The 7,619-nt window shown below is 31.3% G+C and overlaps 1 protein-coding gene across 2 annotated transcripts; it reads left to right on the top strand.

Moving 5' to 3' along the window:
• Positions 1-670: 670 nt before the first annotated feature.
• Positions 671-7,330, top strand: LOC114309016 (transcription factor UNE10). Of its 2 annotated transcripts, none has more exons than XM_028254717.2 (6): positions 671-886; positions 2,014-2,506; positions 5,509-5,607; positions 5,787-5,852; positions 6,371-6,715; positions 6,955-7,330. In XM_028254717.2, exons 1-6 carry the CDS (start codon positions 735-737, stop codon positions 7,069-7,071), a joined length of 1,272 nt encoding a protein of 423 aa, XP_028110518.2. In that variant the 5' UTR covers positions 671-734; the 3' UTR covers positions 7,072-7,330. The 2 variants fall into 2 exon arrangements, with proteins under 2 accessions (XP_028110518.2, XP_082764045.1); XM_082907919.1 differs by having other exon boundaries at positions 775-903; positions 6,955-7,254.
• Positions 7,331-7,619: the final 289 nt, after the last annotated feature.

The raw sequence follows: 7,619 nt of genomic DNA, 5'->3' as shown, positions 1-7,619 counted from the left end.
CCCGATCACTTGTCGTATGGTTCAGGCCAACTCCGCACAAGATGGTGAACCCAAAGCTCCATCAAGAAAACACCATTCTTTGCTAGTAATCTCTCTTGTATAGAAAATAGTTGATGTGTTGGTGTAGAAAAGAGTGAATGTGAGGAATTATTTATAGGCCACTAGGACTTACAAAATATATCAAAAAATAATAATGACCATGAACCTAGAGAAAAGAGAGAGTATATCCAAATATGAATTCACCACAAAATTTATGAATTCTAATTAAATTTCATTCATGAACAAGACAAAAGGACACCAAAACAATGAATCTCCATTCATGAACAAGATAAAATTCATAAACAAGACAAAAGAAAGATTCATGAACAAAAATATATAATAAATAAATAAAAAATATTAAAATGATCTAACATATATTATAATAAAATATTATAAAAATCATAACCAAAACTACATATGTTACAAACAATAAATTTCTTGGAGTTGAGTGACCAGTGAGGAGGAAGCCAAAGGCATATCCACTTGGTGTTGGACCATTTTACATATCAGGCGTTCTTTTGCTACCACATGTTTTGTGTATAATCTCTATCAAACTACATGTGAAGTACTCACAACAAGAGTGGACCATATATACAAGACAATATATAAGAGAAACTCCAGACTCCAGACTCAAACTCAAAGCTCCCATTAACTAGAGGAGAGAGAGAGAGAGCATAAAGTTAGGCATCAACAGCATGAGTGAGTGGATAGTATCTAATTGGAATAAGAGGCAACAACAAAGACAAGAGCAGCAAGGAGTAGAAGAAGGAGAAGAGGGAAACAGATCCTCTCACGTGCACAACAACGCCCCAAGACCCAGTACTCATCATGTTCTTGTCCCCCCCAAGTATACTCTCACTCACTGTACTCCTCTTCCCAAAGTTTCTTCTTTTGCTTCTCTTGCTTCTCTCCTATTTATTTATGTGATTTTTTTCGCTCTTTCTTTCCTCCTATGGACTTCTCTTTCCTTGCTACATACAATCTTCACTTAGTTTCTCCATTAAAAGAGACAAAGTGAAAATTCTTTCATATTCTTCATATTCTATTTTAGTACTGTGAATTATTTTTGTATTTTACTATAAATTTCTATTTTCCCCTCTAAATTATGTCTGCTTTCTTTTCCACTTTAGTATTTCCATTGTTATTCATCTTTACAAGTTTCATTTATTTATTTATTTTTATTTTTTTAGTAATGGGAGGTATTTGCTTCAATTAGCCCCCGAAATAGCTAATCTTTTGTATACAATATCATCCCACATATATTGAATAATTATTGGACAAAAATCCTTGAGTGGCTCAAGGGGATCAAATGCTTTATGACATTTGAACTTATGATTGACTTGCGATTTCTAAATCGCTTAAGTGTTCTTTTTTTTTTTCTCTTTTATCATAAAGACTCTCAATTTTCTTTCCTTTTGTTAGCCTTAAATTCATCAACAGTACATTGTTGCCTTTCTCACTCTTTCATCTTGATTCATGGTAACAAGTGTTTTTATTTTTATTTTTATTTTTTCCAAAAAAATGCATTAACCCACTTTTCAGCTGTTTCATATGACTAATTCTTTTCAGTTCCTTCACTTGTCCAAAGTAGTTTCCTACTTTGAGTTTAAGCATTAATACTTTTATTCTTCAAATCAGCAAACAACTTCAATTTTCTTCTCAAAATAGTACCATAATTTATTAGTTTAGGTGAACAAAGTCAGCAAACCAATTATTGCTTTTGCATGTAACAATCAAATTATTCTATTTTAGTTCTTTTAGTTTGTATTTCGTTTTTAGTATTGATATACAAATAAAATATTTATCTAGAATTGTTATACAAAATGATGTGAATTGTGATTCTATTATTTCAAAAATAAAAGACTCAAAATAACTTGAGTTTATAATTTGAAAAACGTTATTATCACATCATTTTATATTTGTATATTATTTTCTTAGGAGATGACTTCAACTCACATAATACTCGAAATTCAGGTCTAACTATGAAGTTGCAGAATTAACTTGGGAAAATGGCCAGCTAGCCATGCATGGGCTTGGTGGGCTCCTTCCCACAACCCCAACAAAGCCAACAGGTGGTAGGTCCGGCGACACACTGGAGTCCATAGTCCATCAAGCTACATACCACAAACAAAATCCAAATGTTGTGCCTCAACATGATCCAACTCCGGCCGATATTAGCTCTACTGGTGCATCCTTTGTCGGAAAATGGGCCGAGATTTCTGCCTGTGCACGTACCGCTCCAATTTTGGTCGGAAAACAGATGCGGTCGAAATCCGAGCAATATGGGAAAAATTTTAGTAGTAGCATTATTCAAGAAGAGCCTACAGACCGCAGTGCTTGTGCTAGTCCTAGTGCAACATTTTGTAAGGACAACGATGCTACTATGGCGACATGGGCTTCTTTTGAATCTCCTTCAAGCTTGAAGACTAAAACCACCGATGAGGATTCGGCTTGTCACGATAGATCGGTAAAATACTGCTCAAATTTAATTTAGTCACTTGAATGTTCCAAAAAAATAAAAATAAATTAGTCACTGAATTTGGAAATAGATCCATAATCATGTTTAAAAATTGGCACTACACGTAACTAAAAACTGTATATGTTTTATAACTATTGATGTATCATCTAAATATTTGTGTTACAAATTTTGAAACAATCATATTCACAAACTAATAGATTGGTGTATGTAGTGTCACTATAACAAATTAAGATTTTAGATATAAAATTTTATGAATAATTTTTTTTTTATTGCTAAAAGTGTCATTATATTTTTAGCGACAAAATTTGACATTTAGTGATGAATTACTATCTTTTTTTGGACCAAAGTTTTTGTCACAATTTTTTTTTTTGGGACCAAATCATTTATTAGTGACATTTACCAAAAGTCCTTTGTTTTTTTGACTATTTAAGATTTCCTTTTAGCGATTATCTTCGCAACGACAAGAATTAGAGCCAAATATTTTTTGTAACAAAATTTTTACTTTTGATTTTGTCCCTGAAAGTCTTATTTATTGTATGTGCACATGAATCTTCTTTTCTTTTTTTCAAATATATATATATATATATATATATATATTTTATTTGGACTATTTCTTTCACCAACATATGTTAATATACATATATAAACATAAAGAAATGTTATGCATTCAGGAAAAAAAAAATAAAAATATTAAGAAAAGTGTCTAGAATTAAATTTGTGCTGTAGCTTTAAACTTGGTACATGTGAGTCATACTTTCTCACATGAAAAAAGATAAAATAAGTGTAGAATCCAATACATTTTTTTAAATTAATTTTAGGGGTAATTGCACCCCAGTGAGATTTTGAAAAAAATATTATATATTCATGAAAAAAGTTTATAACTTTAATTATTAATATTTATGAAGTTTCTCATTGATTTGTAATTACTTTTACAACATTGACTTGAAATTTTCCCTTAATTTTATAAGGGTACTTGTACCCCAGTGGGATTTTGAAAAAAAAAATACAAATTCATGAAAAATTTATAATTTTAGTTATTAATATTTGTAAAATTTCTCACTAATTCATAATTATTTTTACAAAATTACACTGATTTGATATTTTCTCATTTTATAACACTTTCCACTCATTTTAACACTTTCTAACCTTTTCACAATTTCCAAAACACATTTTACACTAATCTTAACAGTAATACAAACGGAACATTTATTCATTTATTAATATTTACCTATTTTTATTTTTTATTTTTTAGAGTACATAGTATTAGTTATAAATGTATGTAAAATAATACATACGGGACATTTGTTAATATTTACCTATTTTTATTTTTTAGAGTACATAGTATTTAGTTATAAATGTATGTAAGGATTTTCTTTGGAGAGCATATATACTTATTAATGTAGATAAACATTTTAGAATGTGCGTTGTACCTTAATTCATATTGCCTTTCTTATAGTCATCATCATACAACTTTCAACAGCTACTTTGTAAACATTTATTATTTGGGCCAGGCTGTTCTCTAGTCCGAAATTGGATTAGAGTGTGCTATTAGGTTTGTGGAGTCTCACCATAGGTTCTATTTCGATGATTTGAATTTTCAATGTGTAGAGATCGTCGAATATTTTATCTTTGTAAAAATTAATATTGATTAGATATCAATAGCTATTTGATCAGATTGAATTTGTCAACGATAAATATAATTTTTAAAATAAATTATTGATAAAAATCTAATTTGATTAAATAGCTATTGATATCTAATCAACATAATTTTCTATAAAATAAAACATTTAACAAATTTTATACATTAACCAATTTAAATTATTAAAATAAAACATATGATAAACTCCATAAGTCCAACAATACCATCTAGTTCACGATGCAGATTACGGACAAGACTAACCATTATTTAACGGGGGCTTCAAAGAAAAAACAAACCAATGAATGCACCAATCTCGAGGGTTGTACTTGTAGGAAGCAAGTTTTTCTCCGGTCAAACAACGTGGTGAATTGGATTGTATAAATTGGGCTACGTTTTAATAATTTGAATTATTGATTTTTTTAGTTTATTTTTGTGAATATATCATTTATAAAATAAAAAAATCAAATTGATACAAAAACTTTATTCAGATAATTTGTTAATTTTATCATAAAAAAATAGACAATAAATATGATTTTAAAATAGATGAGTCATTTTTTTAAAGACAAATCCATAAAACTAGGTGTCTACGATTATTAGATTAATTTGGATTTTAAACTAGATAATTCATTTTTCAAAAGACAAATTTGATAAAATAATGTGACTACAATTATCAAATTCATTTGAGAGTATTTGATCAGATTACCAAAGTAAAACCCACGATAGATTTCACAGGCCTAAATAATTTGTGGATTGGAGGGAATTTAAACTGGACCTTATATTAGCACCAATAGATGACACACACGACTGTGATTAATACAAAGAATTAGTTTCTGTAGTAATGTTACATATTATTTATCAATTTTCACCTTTTATTGTATCTTTTATAACACGAGTGATAAATCCCACTATTTAGACCAGTAACTATCAAATTTGCACATCACATATATTTGATCAATGAATAATTCCTATGTTAACTAGATGTGTTTGCAGTGTTAATGTCATAATTGTGTTTAGTTTCATTATTAGATCCTTGACTACTTAAATTGAATTTAAAAAAAGAAAAGAAAGTATACATAGATTGAATTTTGGAGGTTGAAAAGATTATATGTTCAAGTCATAGGAAAATGTTCTTCCATCTTCCAAGAAGGAGAAAATATTTTAATTAGAACACTATTTTGATTAATATTTGGAACAATAACATTTTTTTCTTAAACTTGACATCACTTACTATAGTTTACATTGTTAATTTTTTTTTTTTATTCTTAGTTTTGCATATGAGTCGCATCAATTGTAACTATTTTTATTCACTTTTAGTTGCATTTTTTTTACAAATTTCTCTTAATTTTAATAGGAAAACCTGGATGAAGAGCGAGAGACCAAATGCGAAACAGTCCGCTCTCTTTCGACAAGGCGTAGTCGAGCTGCTGCCAACCATAATCAGTCAGAGCGGGTAAAGATTACGTACTTCAATCTACATGTGATCAATATTTAAGCAGTACTAATAATTTCAAGATGCATTTTAAATAACCTATAGTTTTTTTCAAGCACTAATTCCATATGAAAGCTATTTGGATTGTGGTACAACAATGTCATAGCAGCTGACTAAAGTGTCATCCTATGTTCATGTAGAGACGTAGAGATCGGATCAATCAGAAAATGAAAGCTCTGCAAAGACTAGTTCCAAATTCAAGTAAGGTGAGAGCATTATTCCTTTTGTTACTATTATTGTGAAGAGTTCTTTTTGCTTGATTAAAAGGGTAGAGGGAGCGAAGAGACTTAGACGGGCTTAGCAAAGTGGGTGTACAACACACAAAAAAACCACATGCACTCTCTCAAGACAGGCTTGAGCAATAACCTGACCCTAGCCCTACTAGTGTCCTTTGGTAAGCGGAGGTTGAGACTAGCGGTGATTGGGAAGAACTATAATTCCTTGCGATAATTTTTAAATGGTTTGTCACTCTCATTCAAAGCATTGCAAATTATTGTAGAAAAAAATTATTACAGAGAATCCTAGCCTAGATGGGAACCAGGTTGTCCCATAGAGACTTGGACTCAAAGCCACTTACCAAATTCAACGAGAGTGAGCTCCCACCCGTTAGGCTACCACCCTTGGTGGTGACATTTTGTAAAGGGTCACTTAGAAATGAGGTTATATGAGCATTAGGATGACTAAAAATGTGCTTCTCATTTGGTCCTACTTCTGAAATTTGCAGACTGATAAAGCTTCAATGCTTGATGAGGTGATTGAGTACTTAAAGCAACTCCAAGCACAAGTTCACATGATGAGTAGTGCAAGAAACATGCCCCAAATGATGATGCCTCTAGCAATGCAACAACACATTCAAATGTCTCTCCTAGCTCGAATGGGCATGGGCGTCGGGCTTGGAGGGCTCATCCATCCGCCACCAGTTGCTTCTGTTGCTCCCACATTTGTTCCCCCTCCCTTTATGATGCCTCCCATGATTCCAACCCGTGCTCAAGCACCACCAACTCCCGATGCTACAGTCAGCAACAACTCGGTCCCTTTTCCTGATCCATATTGCACATTTCTAGCACAAGTATGTGAAAACGCACATAATTTTTCAAGTTTTGAAAACAAATCTTTTTTTGGTATCAATAAAGACAATACAAATGATCAAATTCTATCACTTGACACTAAATAAACCATGAAAATGTCATCATTCCTAGAAGTTGCTTCTTAGCACACTGAAAGGAAAGCAAATTAATACATTAGTAAGCTCACATTTTATAGCTTCAAATATATTTAATTATTTGGTTGATTTGATTATTTTCACAGCAATCTATGAATATGGATCTCTACAACAAGATGGCAGCACTTTATCGACAACAAGTCAATCAAACAACGCAGCCAACAAGCATCCCTTTGCCATCAAGCCATGTCCAAGGTGGATAAAAAGACGCCTTAATTTCGTGACCTCTTCAATATGGAATCGCGCCCACACACACACATATATATATAGGATTGAATTCTTTAAATTGTCATAATTTTAGTATTTCATGATCTATGACAATAGATCTTATACATTTTGCAATTCAGAAGTTTTCAGACATTATAAAATAATGATATGTGCTAGCATATTTTGTGTACAATAGCAATAGGGAAATCTTCATCAAGCTTATTATTAATAAAACTATTCCATCATATTCATAAATAGGCTTTTTGAGAAATTGACTCATGTCGCAACGTAGATCTCTTCATCCCCTTCCCCTCTCGGCAAAGAACCCAAAAATAAAAAAATAATAATTAGAAAAAAAATTGAAGAGGTGTCCAAAATGAAACAAGGTGTTTATGACAACTTCCATAACAACATATGTGATGGACATAATGTTAGTATGTCTAATGATGAAACAGACACACCAACCATCAACAAAACATGCCAAGTGTGTGTGTCAATTTTCGACCACACTATCAATCAATCACTTAGCTGGAGAACACTGACA

The sequence above is a fragment of the Camellia sinensis genome, chromosome 15 (assembly GCF_055761805.1).
Source record: "Camellia sinensis isolate YWXY chromosome 15, ASM5576180v1, whole genome shotgun sequence".
NCBI classification, from domain to species: Eukaryota; Viridiplantae; Streptophyta; class Magnoliopsida; order Ericales; family Theaceae; genus Camellia; species Camellia sinensis.
The sequence above is the reverse complement of the archived record's forward strand: the minus strand, read 5'-3'. Positions and strand labels throughout refer to the sequence as shown.

What these genes read in the sequence shown, in the direction of transcription:
- LOC114309016 (XM_028254717.2), top strand. Translation starts at nt 735, where the DNA reads ATGAGTGAGTGGATAGTATCTAATTGGAATAAGAGGCAACAACAAAGA. An exon ending in CGGCTTGTCACGATAGATCG is followed by an intron (nt 2,507 to 5,508) that starts GTAAAATACTGC and finishes TAATTTTAATAG; the next exon opens with GAAAACCTGGATGAAGAGCG. An exon ending in ACCATAATCAGTCAGAGCGG is followed by an intron (nt 5,608 to 5,786) that starts GTAAAGATTACG and finishes ATGTTCATGTAG; the next exon opens with AGACGTAGAGATCGGATCAA.